General features: G+C 49.5%; 6 protein-coding genes across 6 annotated transcripts; 4 read left to right on the top strand and 2 right to left on the bottom strand.

Annotated features, from left to right (window-relative positions):
* Window positions 1-4,934: 4,934 nt before the first annotated feature.
* N7473_008017 (guanine nucleotide-binding protein subunit alpha) lies at window positions 4,935-6,200 on the top strand (the record flags this gene model as incomplete). The annotated part of the gene is made up of 4 exons (XM_057153957.1): window positions 4,935-5,246; window positions 5,310-5,473; window positions 5,536-5,794; window positions 5,859-6,200. The coding sequence occupies 4 exons, from the start codon at window positions 4,935-4,937 to the stop codon at window positions 6,198-6,200; spliced, it is 1,077 nt and encodes a 358-aa protein (XP_057008295.1).
* A 726-nt stretch (window positions 6,201-6,926) lies between these two features.
* N7473_008016 (mitochondrial 37S ribosomal protein mS38) lies at window positions 6,927-8,559 on the top strand (the record flags this gene model as incomplete). The annotated part of the gene is made up of 2 exons (XM_057153956.1): window positions 6,927-7,365; window positions 7,445-8,559. The coding sequence occupies 2 exons, from the start codon at window positions 6,927-6,929 to the stop codon at window positions 8,131-8,133; spliced, it is 1,128 nt and encodes a 375-aa protein (XP_057008294.1). The 3' UTR covers window positions 8,134-8,559.
* A 645-nt stretch (window positions 8,560-9,204) lies between these two features.
* Window positions 9,205-10,171, bottom strand: N7473_008015 (H(+)-transporting V0 sector ATPase subunit c; the record flags this gene model as incomplete). Its single annotated transcript, XM_057153955.1, has 6 exons — window positions 9,205-9,263; window positions 9,331-9,434; window positions 9,510-9,666; window positions 9,745-9,874; window positions 10,020-10,032; window positions 10,155-10,171. The coding sequence occupies 6 exons, from the start codon at window positions 10,169-10,171 to the stop codon at window positions 9,205-9,207; spliced, it is 480 nt and encodes a 159-aa protein (XP_057008293.1).
* Window positions 10,172-10,484: 313 nt separating this feature from the next.
* Window positions 10,485-12,078, bottom strand: N7473_008014 (uncharacterized protein; the record flags this gene model as incomplete). Its single annotated transcript, XM_057153954.1, has 2 exons — window positions 10,485-11,870; window positions 11,923-12,078. 2 exons carry the CDS (start codon window positions 12,076-12,078, stop codon window positions 10,485-10,487), a joined length of 1,542 nt encoding a protein of 513 aa, XP_057008292.1.
* A 1,017-nt stretch (window positions 12,079-13,095) lies between these two features.
* Window positions 13,096-14,760, top strand: N7473_008013 (fungal specific transcription factor domain-containing protein; the record flags this gene model as incomplete). Its single annotated transcript, XM_057153953.1, has 2 exons — window positions 13,096-13,664; window positions 13,719-14,760. The coding sequence occupies 2 exons, from the start codon at window positions 13,096-13,098 to the stop codon at window positions 14,758-14,760; spliced, it is 1,611 nt and encodes a 536-aa protein (XP_057008291.1).
* A 1,261-nt stretch (window positions 14,761-16,021) lies between these two features.
* Window positions 16,022-17,192, top strand: N7473_008012 (YqaE/Pmp3 family membrane protein). The gene is made up of 3 exons (XM_057153952.1): window positions 16,022-16,200; window positions 16,371-16,505; window positions 16,584-17,192. The coding sequence occupies exons 1-3, from the start codon at window positions 16,184-16,186 to the stop codon at window positions 16,603-16,605; spliced, it is 174 nt and encodes a 57-aa protein (XP_057008290.1). The 5' UTR covers window positions 16,022-16,183; the 3' UTR covers window positions 16,606-17,192.
* Window positions 17,193-17,719: the final 527 nt, after the last annotated feature.

The raw sequence follows: 17,719 nt of genomic DNA, 5'->3' as shown, positions 1-17,719 counted from the left end.
ATCCCTGGGGGTTAATGGGATGACTTTGTATACTCCATACGTTATTACCCCATAATACGAGCAGAGGAAGAGTCTGGGATATGGACCAGTTTCATCAACACTCAATACTGTGTGACGAGTCAACCCTTCTAGCATCAAGGACTGCCTATCTCAGCATCGAAGCTACGGTCTAAACCCCAACAACACCAGCGACTCGGAAAGCTTCCATTTCCAACCACCCAATCTAAAGATAGAAACAGAAGGCCTCGAATCAAGTCGTGTTAAAAATCTCAACAATACCAACAACTATTCTCCGAGAAGTTAGAACGAAAATCTCCTAGAAAAAGACGACAGTTTGACAAGTTAACAGGGGAGGGGTTCCAAGTTGGGCGTCTCCCACCGGAGCAAATCCCGAAGACCCGGCGGCCAGGCCAGGGCACATTCCCCCCTGAAGACTCGAGACCAGGGATCCGACTTGCTGTCAAATGCTGATCGCCCACCTTTAATTTGCTAGGTTCCACTAGGCAACGGTTTTGGGACGTTTGTCCGTTTGATCTTCCTCCCGACGACGATGTGTATACTTGCCCCTCAAGTACGGAGTACATAGCCAGGGAATACATACAGTAAAGTACATAAGGTGATTGTGATATACCAACGGTCTGGACTCTCTATTTCGGTCTATGTATTTCCACACTACTTATTAGTGAAGAGCGCCATGTCGTCTAGCTTCCACTGGCACGGAGGATGTGGTATTTAAACATTAGAGTAGTGTGCCGAAGTTTATTAGTTTTCGTGGTGCATCATCTCTTGACGAATTTGGAAGGGAGGACCGAAATCAGAACTGGTGATCGCCGTTGAATGGAATTAACCATGTGGCGGAAATGCTTTTTTGGTTCCATACTGTCGTAAACATGGTTGGACAGCGAATGAGATGCGAAGCATTTGTTCTTGCACATCTTCGTTAGGTGCTTAAACCAGGTTTTTGGCGGGCGCTAGAGATGAATTAAGCAGGACTCGTCACGTTAGGGAACGGGACCTGCGGAGAACGTTATAGCTTATCATTATTATCTCCCTAAGTACTCCGTAATGGAGGAGGTATTATTCATAAATACAGGGGCTTGCGTTTCTCCAGTCGTATTTTTGCTCCGATTTCTCCTGCTTCCGGATTAATGGCGGCTTTATCGACAGTTCGGAGTACACAGCTGAGGAAGCTCGTCTAAATGCTAACATAGCAGGTCAAGCCTACTGACCGAATACCCCAGGTTTCGAATTTAGTGCTCAGACATGTGGTCATCTACAGTACTTTGCTTTTCTACACATCAACTGTCATTTCGTATATACCTAGCAACCGAGGAGGAACTTGCCCTCGGTCAAAAGGAGCAATGCATGGAGATCTCTTTCCATGATTGCGCTTAGTCGGAAACTCGGAGATAATTCGCTCTCAGATCGGGATTAAACAGTCGATCTAACACGCATGGCTTTCATGATAGGGGAATTCATATTGACACCCCAGCATGGATGCGCAAAGATTGACCCCTGCGTTAGTTTCACCACGGCGTGCATGGCGGCGGATGGCAAACCATGAAACCGGAAATGTTGAACCGAGGGGGACCAGTCCTCTTTGGTGCATGCTTTCGATGGGCGTGGAGAAGAGCAACGAGCGAACGGACCATGGGATCAACAATCGTGAGTAAAGATTTGGGTTAGGATGTCTTGTGTGGGGTTGCAACAGACATTGAAGACCCGGAAGACCCGTCATCTGTGATCAGGGGTAAAAAGAGCTCTTCTGATAACTCGTGCTGTACTTCGTAGAACTGTTCATATGTTCTCCCTATTGTGAATGAGACCCAGTCAACATCCTCATCTCATACATTATACATACAAGCTAGGTGCTGATCATAAGCCATGTCTCATGCTATGGAAGCTTCAAGTTGAAGCACAGGCTCTGAGAGACCCAGGGGGCGGTTTTGGTTTTTCATGTGGAGTTTGGACTGCTCACGACAAGCTCCACAATGGTATTGTTATTGCCGAACTTTTTGTTGGATCCAGCTTGACGGGTCAAATTTCCCATGATTTCCAATCTCGGGCTGTTCCTGAATTTTGACATGTCCGTTACTAAGCGAAAAGGTGCTATGCTCGCAAAACACGACTCCCCTAGTTAGGCCTGGGATCTGACAGATCTATCTGCCAAGAGATGACCCACGAGGAGATCGTTCCTCGGAGGATAAGAAAAATCAAACTCGAGGCCACGATGAGGCTGCGGTCAAAACGTGGACCTCGGTAGAAAAATGAACCAGGCGTCATGAGAATGGATGCGGGGCGATTAGTTCATCCGGGTCGGCGTGGGAGGCGTCAACAAACTCAACGCAGAGCCAGACTAAGGACGAAGAACGAACATGCGCCGGTGGTCGCCGGAGCAGATTCCCTTTGTGGGGGACTAGTTAGTAATTGGAGTAGTACTCGTATAACTAACTAATAATCGTACATAAAGTACAGTAGCGAGAAGGCCCGACGTAACGATCAGGAGTAGTGCACGGGGTGGCATCAGTAGTCTCAGTAGGGACCTACTGTATGTAGTAGTCGTAGGCCTAGCGAAGGGCCATCGTCGTCGGGGATTCGGGGCCAGGATTCCGCCAACGTTTCAGAACTTTCCTTGCGTTACCTAACGAGAGTTAGACCCTCCTGGAGGTATCCCGCCAGAACGGTTTCAGCAATTTAATGCCGATCGCTAACATGCAGACCGCATGGTGGCTTGGCTCGCAGACGAAGAACCATCGAAAACCACGAGCGGCGCCACAATTTTTATCCACCCTGCCCGTCCCCTGGGGTCACCGCGGCTGATCAGGGCTTCGGTCACCGAACTGGATGGAGACAGTGGGACTTCACGAGTTCACATGGGCTGCTGGTTCCAAGGAATGTGATTGCAAGAGGTAATATGAATGATTCCTGTACAGAATACTGTAAGCGGAGTACGGAGTACTCTGTATGTGTTGGACGAAAAAGCCAGAACCAAATGCAAGGGAGGAGAGCGTTATGCAAAAGAAGAATTTCCCAAAGTTCGAGAAGCCTTTTGCTTCTGATTGGTGGCGGGGGGGCTCGAGGGGTGTGTCAATAGTCTGCCACGCCATTACGATAGATCGGTCGGATCTTTAGCAGGTGGGAAGCTTATACTAGAGCGTGTTGTAAAGAAGACAGCACTTGAGAAACTGGATGACTAGAGAGAATAGACGAGTCAATCTGTGAATATAAGTTGATCGATCGAACCGAACCAAGGAAAGATGAAACCTGGAGACGCCTGACAGACGCCAGACAGGCCTGGGGTTTAATAGTAAATTATGTAGATGCAGACATGCCCACGGTTCGAAGCGAAGGATTCAGTATACAGAAACTGGTTTCATAACTACATAATACTATCGTCAAAAGTACATTTGTTTAGTTACATTTAATATTTACACTTCAGACCTGATAATAATTCTCCTTGGTTAGCTCGTCCATGCACGAAGTACGGAGTAACTCTCCGTACTTATGCAGGAATCCCGATAGTCCAGTAATCTGCGTATCTGATCATGGTCGCTTGGTATTATTGGAGCAAATCAGACAGGGGCAATGGCCCCATTCCCCTGGTGGATCAGCCTAGTGCCCATTGTGATCCTCTCTGCTGGTTCTGCGTCCATGCAAATGCCACACTAGTTCACTCGCTGTACGGAGAACGGAGACGGAGACGGATTACCGTATGAGGGAGCATTTGTACGAGACAAAAGACTTCTAAAATGATCTCTAGATCATAGTTAGTGAGCTCAGATTATAAATTAGAACGAACGAGAACAAGCAAATGAAACAAAAGCAAAGATCAAAGATCAAAAAAACCGCGGAGACATCAGATTACCACAGGATCTATATTCCGTAATAATGAGTCTGTACTGCTGTACGGTACTATTCAATACACATCAATACACATTCCTTGACGGACCTTCCGCAGTCAAGCCAAGCCGCTCGGAGACGATAAACCATCGAGACACTAGACGGTCTGGCCGTCTTCGCTCTCTTCCGAGTGGGCTTCTCGTGGGACGGCAGAGAGATGTACTACTACTCCTACACTTGCTGAATTATGCCCGACGGTTTGGTCATCTTCCCTATTCAATCTTCTTTCCTCCCTTCCCTTCTTCTCCCTCCACTCCTCCCCTCCCCTCCCCTCCCCATCGGGTTCACGAATTTCCCTTCGTGACATCCACCAACCCCTGGACCTGATCCTCCCTTACCTTGTTGGTGTTGGACTACATTTTGGAGGAAACGCCGATTCTGGAAATTCTGGCACCAATCGGACCGAATCAGCTATCGATCTTCACCTCGGAGTTCAGAACTCTGGATCACTCCCGCGCATCGACATCACTACGCGATTTCAGCACCGAGACACCCCCTCAATCCCGCAATTCCTCGCCGCCTCCGTGCCCTTTAAATTGCCCTGCGAATCGACGTCGTACTTCTCACGTTACGGACTCGGTGCTTTGGCCTCGGAGGATAATCTAGCCCAATTGGAAACTCGGCGGCGCAGAAACCCTGCACGGAACGTGGCAGGTCCTAGGTGTGGGGAACGAACCGACCAGAGCTTGCACGGGTAGGCTATTCGATACGGCCACTCTCATTTGTCGCGTGGGTCATTCGAAAGGAGGACAAACGTCTTTGCATATCAGGTATGCGCACATTACCCACCAAAAGGGCATTTGAGACCTCCAAAGCCCCCTCGCGGCGCTCTCGTAATTTCGAGTCCGGCGCGTCTCGTTGTCTCAGCATCTCGTCCGGTGTGGCGCTAGGCCATCGCATCCCTGATTCAGATCTGACCGGGGCACCGTTGATGCGCGGGTTTTTAAAGCCGCGACGAGTTCTCTCGATCCGTTGCTAACCAACATCATCTAGAGCATTTGAATTTCGTCCGTGGTATCCCTCAATCCGGAATCATGGGCTGCATCAGTTCCAAGCCCGTCGAGATGGACAAGGAAGCCATCTCGCGCAATGCCCGTATCGACCGATCCATCAAGAATGACAAGAAGACAATGGACCGGACGATCAAGATTCTGCTGTTGGGTGCGGGAGAGTCCGGCAAGTCGACCATCATCAAGCAAATGCGAATTATTCATAGCGGAGGCTTCCCCGAGGAAGAGCGTCACCAAACGCGAGCGGTCATCTACTCGAATGTTGTCATCGCCTTCAAGGTGTTGCTGGATATCATGAATTCGGAAGGTATTAATTTCGAGCGCGAGACCACAAAGGTAAAATCTACACTCTATACGCAGCTCCGCCGGATGACAGGCTGATCAATTCATCCTTAACAGACATCGGCGGACCTTCTAGAAGGTACAGAACCAGATGTAGGGTCCGACGAGGCCTTCTCCGACCTGAAGATCCGCGATGCGATGAGGGAAATGTGGAACGATGCGGGTGTTCAAAAGGCAGTTGCTCGAGGACACGAATTCGCCCTTCACGATAATCTGTACTAGTAAGTCAGATCCTCAAGCTACTCCGAATCGAGTTTCATGCTGATATATGTTTTTTTTCTAGCTTTTACGACTCTTTGGATCGCATTTTCACACCGAACTGGCTTCCTGATAACCAGGACATGCTTCAAGCACGACTTCGCACAACGGGTATCACGGAAACATTGTTCGAATTGGGCCAGATGAATTTCCGTATGATGGATGTTGGAGGTCAGCGGTCAGAACGGAAGAAGTGGATTCATTGCTTCGAAGGTGTACAGTGTCTGCTGTTCATGGTTGCTTTGTCTGGATACGACCAGTGCTTGGTCGAAGATCAGAACGCGGTAAGTGTGCCAATAGCATTTGCATGTCCAGCTGGCGTAATTGGTTACTAACCTTTTCACATAGAACCAAATGCATGAAGCCATGATGTTGTTCGAGTCACTCGTCAACGGCGAGTGGTTCAAGCGCAAGCCTATCATTCTTTTCCTGAACAAGATGGATCTGTTCAAGGGGAAACTCGAGATTTCCAACATCTCGAAACACTTCCCGGATTACACAGGTTCCAACACCGACTTTGATGCTGCTGTACGATACTTTTCCGACCGATTCCGCGGTATCAACCGCATTCCTGACCGCGAGATCTACATCCACCGAACCAACGCCACCGACACTACCCTGCTGAAGGCCACCATGGATTCAGTACAGGACATGATTATCCAGAAGAACCTGCATACCTTAATACTATAAGGCAGCGGCATTTTTAAAAAGTACCGGTGGCCTTTGTTATGAACGTCATTGTTGCCACGAAGTTCATTTTCGTTTCTTGTCGAGCTCTCTAGCCTACCTTTTCCCTGTGTTGCATACCTCGGCGGCTCCATTTCCTTCTGTTACCTGCAACCTGACATACCTTTCCTTCTCTCTTGTCTTTTACTCTTCCTCCTCTGTCTCCTTCTCTCCCTTTTCTTCTTTTATTTTCTTTCTACTATCATCTTTTACGAGGCGTCTTTTAGAGGAGTCGTCGGCTCTCTGCCGCAATCCTTGGGTCGGTTACGTTGCATACAAAAGCCCGGTCGATTTCGCTACCTAATGCTATGCTTCGGTTTCAGCGACGGTGTCTTTTTTTCTTCTTACTTTGTTTCATTTTCGACACTTGTCATTTTATTTCACTTCGATCTTTTTCCCCCTGTTGATCATGCAGGATGATACCACTTGTTTTGTCCCTCAGATGTGTTATACTGATGACTGTGCCTCTGTATCATCACAATTTCCTTGATTCAATATTCTCATCTCGAATGAACTCAAATTATTACTCTTCCCCTGAATTACGGCAATACCTCAAGTTTAATAGAACTCCATTCACGCAACTAAACCATACGTAGACTGTCAGAAAGGCAACTCTAATTGATGATCACTGCATGTTGATTCGCCTGATCATTAGATAACACCTGAGGCATCAACATTACATAAGCCCGCATGATCAGAGACGCCGGCTTCCGACCCGACGATTTCGCCTCCGGTTCAGACTCATCTTCACCGTCCTCCCAGTTACTGGGTCCTACACCAACCATGTTGTCAACGTCCTTACGCCGGGCTGCATGGGCGCCTCTGTCCGGCATCTCTCGTTCCACCCAGAATGTCCCTTCCTCCGTGCTCGGCGCAACCCGACATGTGCACCAGCGTCAGTACTCCTCTTCCTCCTCCAAACCGCCGGTCCCGCCCAGCGATGGCTCTCGCCGAATGGATACCTCGACCCCGGCGAAGGGTGTGAACTCGTCTGGCGAGAAGGGCAAGTCTGCTCGCCGACGTGGGAAGGAGAATGGTGCTCGGAACGGTTCTTCGAAAGCTAGTCAGCAACATGCGGCGTTTTCGAAGCTTCCGAGTGTCCCCTCGACCCAGCACCGCCAGCCGCATGGTTAGTTCCTTGGAGCTCTACTATATTCTTTTCCCTCATGTGCTCCGCTCTTGGGATCGTAGCTAACTAGTTGTGACAGATGTTCATGTCGCCTCTTTCTTTTCCATCCACCGCCCCATCTCCGTGACCACCACGGTCCCCCCAATCGCGACTCCCGAAGCCTTCGATGCGATCTTCTCAAAGAAGTTCCTCAAGAACGAGGCTGACGATGTCATTTTCACCCTTTCCTCGACCGTTGAGACCATGGAAAACCCGACACCCGTCATGGCTGAGTCCGAAGAACAATTCAACCAGCTGCACCAGAGCTTCACAACTGATGCGAACGGGGAGCTTCGCATGCTCGATGGCCCCGAGGCCGGCATGACCGTGGAGGAATACACCCGCCGTCTCCAGCCTTTCCGCCCTCCCCCTCCTCCTGTCCCCATGGACATGACTTCCTCCGCCGATGCCTTGACCGACCAGGAAACTTCCACCTACTCCACCGTCCTGACGATCCGGGAGCAAACCCATGCCGACGGTCGCAAGACCTACGAGGCTTCCACTGGCCCCTTTGTTCGCAGTGATATGGAGGATCCCGAGCATGGATTCACCATTGATGCTCCTACCGGGTCAACCTCTGGCATGACATATATGGAGCGTGTGCGCCACAACCGGACTATGCATGCAATCAGCACCAAGAGACGTCGCAAGATCAAGATGAAGAAGCACAAGTTCAAGAAGCTGATGCGGAGGACACGCACCCTTAGACGGAAACTCGACAAGGCCTAGACTATTCCTGCCTTGTCTCCACTTCTCGTTTCCTTTGTTTCTCTTCTCCTTTTGATCGGTTTCTCCATCGGATGCATCTTTTGGCCTGCGTCTTGCATCGTCTTGGGTTGAGGGTTAGTTTTGTCTGAGTTTTGCCGGGCATATATCTCCCTTTCTGTTGGTTTTCGTACATTGCGTGAATTTTCTTTTCTCTTGTCCGCTCTCCTATACTATCAAATATCCAATCATCACCATTTCTCCCTCCATCTCCTTCGACCAGATTTGCTGGTTGGTCTCTTGCCGTGGCCAATGCTGTTGATTTCTTGTGTGGCATTGTTGCCCTCATGCATTGCGGATTACACAATAGAATATGTTCTTTGATATCCGTTTTGCTGCTATGTATTTGAAATCCGTCTTCTCCTGCTGTTCTTGCTTGGTAGCGCTAGAGACTACAATGAAGACTTTGATCAAGTAAAACCAAGTACCCTTATCCTACAGATCGAGTAGCATGACAGCAATGTAATGCACAAATCGGGATTGTTATATCATACCGAATACAAAAGCCCCGACAAGACCAAAGAAAAGAAAAAAAGGACAAGAAAGAGCCAAACCGAGAAAAAAATTGAGATAGAGAGAGAGGGTTTGTCCACAGGGCATCTAGGCCGACGAGGAACTTGTCAAGCCCTTCTACCACTGCAGATGAAAAGGGAGGGGGATCCAGTCCCAAATCGAGATGAGACCCATATAAAGTACAGTAATCCAGCGCGCGTTCATGCAATGTTAAACAAAAAAAAAGCCAATATCTACCCACAACCAGTTCCACCAGCTCGGGATCGAATGCTTCATAGCTGTTCCCCGATTCTACATACCACTGATGATCACAAAAAAACAGTCCCTTTCCAGAGTCAAATGAGCTTATCATAGCCGAGATCTTTTCGATTTTCGCAACGCGTTTGTCCTAGGTCCTGACACACCATGTTGTCCGGTCTGAGGGCCTTGAGTAAGAGCATGTCGGAAGCGAAGCATCGCCCATCTCGCAAAGGGTCGATAGGTACAAGATTCGGTTTCCGCGTGCGACGAGACGGGTCTCGTTTAGCAAACAGCTTTAGAGCGGGAGTTCATGAGTAGAGCGACGATAAGACCGTACAGACCTAAATTGTAACACGCGGTTAAGAGCTGTCCACCGGGCGACCAACAAGAGATTTAAGAAATGCTTACCCAAGACTTCAGCGAAAATGAGAATCAGAATCATTCCGACGTAGAGACGAGGTTGCTGAGCAGTTCCGCGGACACCGGCATCACCGACAATACCGATAGCAAAACTGTAGCACATGACAACGGTTAGACACGAAACAGTTAAATGGGTGAGTCGTTCAGAAGACGAGTCGCCGACTTACCCAGCAGCAAGACCAGCCAGACCGACAGCCAAACCGGCACCAAGTTGGATGAAACCAGTGTAGAGGGGGAGCTTCTGGGTCAGGTCGTTGGCGACCAAGACCGACACGACCAGACCGTAGATACCAATAATACCCGCCATGACAATGGGGACAATGTCTATAAGACTCTTCGTTAGCGAACCGTCGCCGGAGAATAGCAATAGCTTATTCTATCCAGGTTTTGAGCTTGACGTACTCTTAACGATCAGATCGGGGCGGAGGACACCCATGCTGCAAACACCGACACCAGCCTTGGCGGTACCATAAGCAGCGCCGAAGCAGGTGAAGACGATGGCGGACGTGCAGCCCAGCGCACCGAAGAAGGGCTAGAAGGCAAGAGTCAGTAAAGCTGTTGAGCTTCGTTGGATGTGTGCGGTCATTGATATGGAGGGGGAAGCTGTTCGGGCACGGAGGGCCGGATCGGACTCGAGCGCTGCGGAATCGGAGAAGCTAAGCTGGAGCTAGACTTACAGCATAGACGGGGCTGGAATAACATAGGTTAGCGAATATTCATCAATTCTAGCAGATGCCGACCGGCAAGACAGCAGGGCCGAAGCTTGATAGCTGTCAAGCACCCAGGGGGGCTGAGGGCCGATGACGACCTACCAAAGTTCAGTGGCCATTTTGATGGTATAAGAGACTCGGCAGGAGTCTCAAAGGGAATCTAGAGCTTTTGATTGATGACGGAAGACTCGAGATGTGCTGACTCAAGCCGTGGGCGAGGATGTTGCTGTTGACCGGAGAGGTTGGAGAGTGCTACGAGGTCAGAGGCCACCACGCTGGTGCTTTGGTCACGTGGTCTTGGCGCTACGAAGGGTCTCCACCAGCTTGTATACGTCAAGTTGCCAGTCTTGCTTTTTCTACTACTTGTGCGCCTTTTTCAAGAGGGTGGATATTTGCTAATATTACATGTGGCCTTGCTTTACAATTCCACTATTATACAGAGCTTAGGACGACGCGGCATCCCGGAATGTCCAGCTTCGTGCTAGATTCGGATGTTTCTCCACCTTGGGCCACAGGTTGAGTGTATGCAATCGCCTTTTCAGACAGTGCCCCGAAGGAATTCGGCACGACAGTGATATTACCAGTCCCATCGAGGGCATCTGATGAAGACACCTCTTCAGCATTCGATACCATCCCAAAGCGGTAGGTAATGTTGCCATCTGAAGGGCTGGCATCACTTGGAGCAGCATCATATGTACTCGACGGGTCCACCGACACGAAGAATTGAATGAAATCACCAGCTGTTGCGACTTGCGACAACAGGGTAAGGTCCTCTCCAACCAAACCTTTCTCAAGGGACAGTGGCAGATCCAATTCGCCATCTGCACTGGAATCAAAGAGCTGATCCAGGCCGACCAGTGCATCCCGCTGGGCAGAGCCTGAGAAGCCAATCTCTGGGTCCAAGGAGAGGAGGCCTGCCTTCTTTCCCCATCCTCCACCTCCACTCACCACCCGATGTAATTTACCGCCCCGGCCTAGTGATTGGATCAGGTAGTCCTGTGTAGGCAAGTTGTTGTCTGCGGCCGTGATATCCTTGTTCTCTACCAGAGCCCAAACGGAAACCCTTTGATCCATGATATTGTGTTCTTTGATATACCGAGGGAGATCCTTTTCCAACTCCGAGGATGCAGGGATTGTCTCGTTCGAAATTGGGTCGCTTGATTTGGAAATCTGCCGCAGAATATTTCCCATGCTAGCGATCACTTTTCTCCGTTCGCCAATAGGATAGAGAGGGAGGGTCAGATTGGGGCTGAAACGGGTAGATGGTGTAGATGTGACAGCGCAACTTGTCAGGTCTATCGTATTGTCCAGGGTATATGCGTTCGTAGTAGCATCACGAGTCCACCGCATGCCAAAAAGTGTTGATTCCTTCCCATTGACAAAGACAGTATTTGCAAGACGCAGACCGATTTCGTGAGCAGTGCCTGTAGCGCCCTGGCTGGTTTGTCTGCCCTGGACCGAGACCAAAAGGTCGGATTCCTCATTGGCAGGTCCTCCAAAACGACGAAGAGGCACAGCTTTGCCATGCATACTCTCTTTATCAACAACCAAGAGAGACAAGCCTTCAGACTCTTGTTTATTCAGAACAGGTGATCCTTTAGCTGGCGTTGAATGGTTTGGGATTTTATCGATTATAGCGGCAACGGCGTAGAGGGTGTTAACGTTGGAGTCGCTGCCATATAGCTGGCGCATCAATTGGAATAGAAAGTCATCGGAGGGATCGAGCCAATGCGCGAAGCTCGGGGTGACGAGGAGTAATGGGACTGAATCTTGGGCGAGCTGTGGAGGTGGAAGGGAAGATAGGATATCCTGTGTGCTCTTGAGACGTTTGTCAGTACGGACATGGGTTATCCAGGAGCAAGGAGCTTACTAGAGCTTCCGGCGATTTTGTGATCCATGTGAATGCAAATGGAGGAGAGCTGCTGGTGGCATACCATCTGCTCGAGCAGGCGAAGCTCGATAAAGCTCGTGGTAAGCTGCGCGCGACGCGCAGCGCGCCCCGCCTAGGGCTTAGCCTGATTGACATGAATCAGGACAGACCCGGGAGGCAAGAGATCAAGTCCGCAACAATTGCTGGGAGAATGATCGACAAGTAGAGCACTGGTCGCCGGGAATCAAGCTACTCCCTTCGCAAGATTCAATGACCAATAATACAAGGGTATTCATCATGAAATCGGCAGGTTGGATCACTGGTTTCACCTGTCACGGATTACATACAGCGCTAACCTATTTTGGGAGATTAGCCCGCGGACCTCCGCGGACTCCCAATCTGACATCCATCCAGCCTCAGCTTGACTTGTCATATGCTACGATTGCGCATGTAAGTCATTCTCATTGGCTTCAAGATCTTGTCACTGGGGTCTCCTTGCCATATATAAGAAAAGCGCGCCCGCGGATGTCCGCGGACCACCACATCTACTTACTTCAACCCTAACAACACACCCGATTTCGGGTATAGGATAGCATGAAGCGGGATAACCGAGGAAATCCTATTGCGACGGTTCACCGATGGAACAGACCGTCGCTATCATGTCGCGAGTGTCGGGAAAAGAAACGCCGTTGTGACCGTGCACAGCCCTGCTCGAATTGTGTCATCAGGAATATCCCCTGTGAACACCCGGGCCAGAGCCCAGAAGACACATGTGGCCCAGAAGCATCGACGGAATCTACTTCGTTACACTCCAATGGAAACACTGTACAACAGGACCCCGCTCAGGTGGAGCTAGCCTCGCAGTAAGTTAGTGCAACTTCGGTGTCATGTATTCCTGGCTCACTGTCTCAAAGTAACTCCGATGAGCTTTTGTTCCGAATATGCAGGCTAGAAGAAGCACTGGCTGAAAGACCAGATCTATCTCGAGAGTCAACTAGTAAGCGTCAATGCATATTTCCAGCATCGGTGTCGGTAAGTCTAATGGTTTATGTACCTATGGATCGCCTAGATTATACATCCACTGACAATAAACAGGCTTCTCACAGCCCTTATGTTACCCCATTCAGTTGCCATCTTCTGGCCACCCAGGAGGCAGATAAAGAAAGTCCAACCATGCTTGATATTTCACGAAACCTTCCTCCTTTACGACAGGCTAAACAACTATTCAACCACTTTGCAACAACACTGCAGCCCACGTTTGGAGTTCTACATATCCCCTCGACTAATTTGTTGATGGAAAGAACTTACGAGGGCCTGCTTGAAGGGGATGCGCCTTCTGCAGAGAACTTGATGTTGCTTTTTAGCATCTTTGCTGGGGCTGCATTGGTCTGGACCCCACAGCTTCTTGTGAAGTTGCAGTCCACTCGTGAAGAAGCCAAGACGGCTTTCCAGGCATATGCCCGTCTTGCCCTAGATATTTTGGATCATCCGTCTCGGCTCATCCAGGCATCGACTACGTCTCTCGTGGCTATCGGGACTATGGCTCATTTATTGATGAACACAGATGGGTTTCCTTTCAAAGTCCACCTCCTTCGCCATCGTTGCCTGTTGATGTCACGAGAGATGCAAATTCATCGGTTAGACACGGCAAAAAGCTGCAAGGAGCGGCGATTGAAGGGATGTAATATGATCGATGTCGAGGTTCAGAGACGAATATGGTGGAATATGGTGGCATCTGACTGGTATCTGTCGATCCAATAACCTTTACTTCCCCGAATCGGCGCTAACTATCACAGGTTACTTTCATTTCATGGCAGTGCATTTGAAGGAGCATACACATTTCACCCCAGACACATGAATGTAAACCTCCCCAGCAACACTGATGATGAATTCATCACGTCGACTGGAATTCAGCAGGACCATCCGCTATCCGTCCCCACCTCCATGTCTGCTTTTATCATGCGGGTGAAGTGTGCTGCACTATGTCGAGAAGTCATCGATACTCTACCATCTATACTCCTCGACTCCACCGAGCCAGATTATGATACCATTCTTGCACTGGATGCCAAATTCCAGGATCATCTCAACGAACTCCCCGTCTACTTCAAAACGGACCCTACTAGCATTGAGCAAAGCCGGGAGATATGCAAAAACCGACCCACCATTGCCTGGCAGCGGATCAGCATCCATTTCGCCATCCACACCCGGCTCTGCCGACTCCACCGGCCATATCACCTAGAGGGTATCACAAACACTAAATACGCATACTCCCATCAAGTGTGTATTCGATCTGCCCAAACCATTCTGGAGCTGAGACGCTCAATGGATGAGATCGGTCTCGAGGTTGGACTCAAAGCAGGACGGTTCTTAACTGTAATGCACCACGTCTGTTTCGCGGCCCTCATTCTGGCTATGGACGTCTCGTTCAATCCTTCTGCGCCAGACGCAGAGCATCGTAAGACCAAGGTCCTGGCTGCGTACCAGACCTTGGAGAAGTCGAAGCAAGAATCAAATTACCTGCTGGAAGGGATTCAAAAGAATCTTCAGACCCTGATGTCCACACTCCACAAAAATGATCATACTATCCACAACTCGCACGAGTCTGTGTTACCATCCTCGAGCTGCGGCCAGAGTCACTCAGTCACGGTACAACCTTCATCTACAACGGTGATGAATGGGTTAGTCGATGGTGGGGGTGCCTTAATCAACGATATTAACGAAGAAGGCTGGGAGCAACTGTGGTCTGAATTTGTGGCTGTAGCGCCCGAGCTGGACGTGCCGCAGTGGAGCTCGTTATTAGAAGATGTCGATTTTAATCCGCCGCTGAATATCTTCTAGGTGTGTTTTTAGAATAGAAACCCGATCGACCAAATCGTTCTGACTGGGGTACTTTTCCTTTTCTTTTCCCCATGATCCACTCTCTTTCATCAGATATTCTCACTGGCTGGATCGTATATAGGGTACTGCCACACTGAACAGAAGGTCTGCCACGACGAGATCTCCAGATGATTACCATCATTTGGGGGACTTTGTATAAGGAAGTATAATTTTCGTACAGTACAATTATTTTTCCCGTTCTTCTTCTCCCGCTTCCTTCCAGCCACCTTCGCAACATGCACGAACCTGCTTCTAATTACATAGAGTGAAGTCACTGGCGGCCAATAGGGCTGGCGTAGGGCCTTGGCAGGTGGGGGCAAGGGTACTTCTTCGTTGTAGGGCTGGCCCCGTTGACATTTGGCATTGGCAGGATTGCGCCACAGGTGACGATGGATGTAAGTCCTGCACGAAGCGGCCAAGGATCGGCGCTACCTATCATGGGATCGATGGTCATACATAGTATCTTGGAGCGGGAATATGAGTAGTTTCCTAAAGAATCTAGGCAATGGACGTGAGGCTATTATGGAGCTATAGAATACGCTGTCGTCCTTCTATGCTATTTTTACAAGTAACGAGGCTGTTCATTATTTTTATACAACCGTTTTTGATAGTTTCTGTCTTTTATTTTTACCAGTCTACAGTCCCATCTGCGTTGACTCGTTGAGCCACAGTCCAGAAATGCCAAGCCTGGCTCGCCAGGCAGCGAGCAAACGGAGGTCGCGGATAGGACCGTTTGGAAATGGAGCCGGGCAGGTTTCCATTCTTGCCATGTACAGTACAAAAGTATACCGGGGCCTATGGCTGCAGCCCAGGAGAACGTGCAGCAGATCCTGCACGCCCTGCTGTCGAATCCAAGCAGTGAACCGCGGCCAGGCTGAGGCGGGGACTATCGCAATTTCGGCTTGTGGATTTCAGGGTCGAGGGAGTATAATAGCGCTACTTAGAAGACATGGTAAAAATCAAGAAAAGCAATACGGTCATACTATAGTTCGGGAATTGTAGACTTGGTTTATAAAGTTGATCTATAAATTGTCCATGTTTCACATTATGACGATGATTAAACTCATGATCCTGGAATTGCCTGCTTATCTCATTAAACTGAGCCACAGGCAGCCGCTTTTGACCGCTGCAACTGACCAATAAGAATGAAATGATCCATGATCAAAACTCGACTGAGCCACAAGTAGTGGCGGGCCATGACGCAATAGAAAAGAGCTTCCGGGTGAGGAAAAGCCACCAGAGTTCCACCACTTTTCTGAGCTGCTCCCAGTTTAAAAAGAGCCCACTCCTCCTCCGCATTTCCGCCCTTTTTCCTCTCTCCAATCCCTCTTTTCTGAATCATCCTCATTCTTCATCCCCAGAAGTCTCAATCACAACCGCCATCATGCCTTTCACTGCCTCGTAAGTGCTTCCCGAGTCCTTCCCTAAGTCCTATCTCTGTCGTCATTCCCTTCCAATGCCCGGGCCGGCCGACTATCGTGAACTGCGTAAAGCGGCGCACTCGGCTTGTCGCACCCTCAATCCGATCATGCAAAAGACGTCAAAGAGACGCGACTAACTTGATTCTACAGTGATATCTGCAAGATCATCTTCGCCATCATCCTGCCTCCTCTGGGTGTCTTCCTGGAGCGCGGATGTGGTTCTGACCTCCTGATCAACATCTGTCTGACCATCCTGGGTTGGATTCCCGGTATTATCCACGCCATGTATGTGATCGGCCCTTGCGACGATCCCTTTCCATCGTCTTCTCCCAAAAAGATCCCCACTTACTGACCCGCTCGCAGCTACATTATCTTCAAATACTAGAATCGCCCCAACTCAACCCGCTGACCGCCGCTCCTCCGCCCCCTTCGGTCAATATTGCTCGGAAAGACCACCCCACGATGCGATATGTATTCCATGCCTCGATTCTTTCATGAAAGCCTGTCGAGGAGTCGTGGCTGCACCGAAGGTGTCCAGAGCATCCTAGTCAGCGTGGTTCCGCGGGCGGTCCGACCAACCAGCCTCCTGCAGCTCCCCTCCTGTTCTTGGCATCGCTGCAAATCTCCATAATTCCCTAATTTCGGCACTGTGCTATGCATTGCCGATGATTCCCTAATTCCTTTGTCTATGATCTTTTGCCGGGTTGCGTTTTTATCTTGGTTCTGTCATCTCTTCTTGCTTTTTCAAGTGATACCACCTCATATTGTATGACCTGTGCGGGCTTGCGCTTTCTTCGCCCGGGGGTCGGTTAGCTTTTTACGAATGATGGAATGGCAATTATTTGAAAACCTTCAACTGCAGTCTTGCATGTATTCTTTGTGTAGATATGGCTTTTAGTCTGTGATCATCAAATTATCCACTTCACCCCCTTTAATGATGCTTCGGGACGAGCTGAGTGGGGCCGATGTGAGCTCATGATCGTCATAGGCGGTTAGTCTAAGAACTGGCTCTGCAGAACAAAGAATGAAATAATGATTGAAATTGGGAACATGCGGTGGCAGTTCTACCATCCTGGATTAACAAATTACTGAGCACAAGGGAAAGTATTCGATATGCTACACAATCGGGTGAGCTCCTCGGGAGGTAAAGCACAACCTCGGATGCTGCTTAATGCATATCACCATCCACCTAGATGAAAGACGATCTTGAGATACAACACCCTCCTAAATGCCCCTCGACCATTCAAAAGTAAATCCACTGATCGGCAAAATGCTTTACGATCTGAAACCGCATCTAAGACAAGAGCTGACTGGCCCTGCACCGTAAGCGCCCGCCCTTTCGCTTTTTCGCCCCGGCGCGTATCACAGGCGCCAACGCCGCAGCCACTCAACCAGCGCCAAAAATGGGATTGAACTCACCAGATCGATGATCATTGGCTCCTACAAATCTCTAAAGAGCCCCCACGATGTCATCTAGTTTCATGCCAGCGCCTACTCGA

The sequence above is a fragment of the Penicillium subrubescens genome, assembly GCF_028828155.1.
Source record: "Penicillium subrubescens strain IBT 31985 chromosome Unknown utg000005l_segment0_segment0, whole genome shotgun sequence".
Taxonomy (NCBI): domain Eukaryota; kingdom Fungi; phylum Ascomycota; class Eurotiomycetes; order Eurotiales; family Aspergillaceae; genus Penicillium; species Penicillium subrubescens.
The sequence above is the reverse complement of the archived record's forward strand: the minus strand, read 5'-3'. Positions and strand labels throughout refer to the sequence as shown.

What these genes read in the sequence shown, in the direction of transcription:
- N7473_008012 (XM_057153952.1), top strand. An exon ending in CCCGGTATTATCCACGCCAT is followed by an intron (nt 16,506 to 16,583) that starts GTATGTGATCGG and finishes ACCCGCTCGCAG; the next exon opens with CTACATTATCTTCAAATACT.